This window comes from Solanum pennellii, chromosome 11 (genome assembly GCF_001406875.1).
Source record: "Solanum pennellii chromosome 11, SPENNV200".
NCBI classification, from domain to species: Eukaryota; Viridiplantae; Streptophyta; class Magnoliopsida; order Solanales; family Solanaceae; genus Solanum; species Solanum pennellii.
The window spans coordinates 62,095,816-62,097,088 of record NC_028647.1 but is presented as its reverse complement, the minus strand read 5'-3'; the positions used below and the strand labels follow the sequence as shown (position 1 = coordinate 62,097,088).

General features: G+C 35.9%; 1 protein-coding gene across 1 annotated transcript in view; it reads right to left on the bottom strand.

Annotated features, from left to right (window-relative positions):
- The window catches only part of LOC107003050 (lysosomal Pro-X carboxypeptidase-like), an 11,156-nt gene that overhangs the window by 1,697 nt on the left and 8,186 nt on the right, over positions 1-1,273 (bottom strand). The window contains exon 6 of the mRNA XM_015201294.2: positions 392-547. Coding sequence (XP_015056780.1) covers positions 392-547 — 156 coding nt within the window. The remainder of the gene's footprint in view (positions 1-391; positions 548-1,273) is intronic.

The following is a 1,273-nucleotide window of genomic DNA, read 5'->3' as shown; positions in this document are numbered from 1 at the left end:
TGATATATATATATATATATATATATATATATATACGCTCATTCTCACATGCACTATGAATATTATATGATTGCATGTGCATCAAGGGTTCAGTCAGTAGAAGGGACGACTTTGTTTCCCTGGAAGAAGAATAGCTTCGCTCTCTAATGGAGACGAAGTACTTGTCGTCCTCAAACCAAAAGGGATGAGGGAAAAAGGCTCCAGTCCTTGTGAATGCACAAAGCCAGGTACTTTTATCTTACGACGATAGAAACGATTGCTTTCATTACTAACCAGAAATGTGTATAATTATATATCAGATGGAAATATTTTTTTTAAAAAAAAAGTAAAATCATCATTATGATAATTAATAAATTAAATTATTAATTATGAGAAAGAAACATATATGTACCTGTCCTCCATAATAAGTTGTTATCCAGTGTGAACGAGGTGAGACACCATACTTCTTCTTGCAATCTTTAATGAAATTATTCAAATTGAAAGGATCTGAATAAAACATTGTGTCATTTTCCCCACGCCCTATAGGCATCACCATCTCACTGCATGTCTACATAATAATAAAATGAGTAAGTTTGTTCGTATCTTGATTATAGTATATACTTGTTATCTTTTATATATTATCACGTTCGACATTCAATAATTTTAACTGTGGGATATAAATTCTCAATCTTCAAGATTGACATTCATTTCATTGATCTCTAGACTACATACCCTTAGATCCATACTAATAACAGATAGTATTAAATAATATTAGTATTTACTGTGTACTAATCCTAGTCCTATTAGAATTAGTACTCCTTAATCCTAGTCCTATTAGGATTAGTACTCCTTCCTATATCTCCTATATATATCTCCCATGTATTCCCTTATTAGGTTAACACTTCAATACAATCAATATTCCTTCATGGTATCAAGAGCCAGAAAACCTAGATCTTCTTTTCTCTAGTTTTTTTTTTCTCTCTTTAGGGCACCGATCGTTCCCTCTCTTCTCTTGGGCGGCGGCAGCCATGACAACCGAGGTGGATCCTCTCGATTCACTTCCTTCTGGCGTTAAACTCCTTCTCAGGCATCTTCATGCCCTGATTCCCGAAAAATTATCAGACATAAATTACCCTACATGGAAAATCACCGTTCTTACAGCCCTTGAGGTCAATTACCTTCTTAAATACGTCGATGGAAGCACAGATTCGCCGCCGGCAGTCATCACCGCCACGGACAAATTAGAAAAAACCAATCCGGCCCATGCCGCCTGGAAAGCCGTGGATGGCCAGAT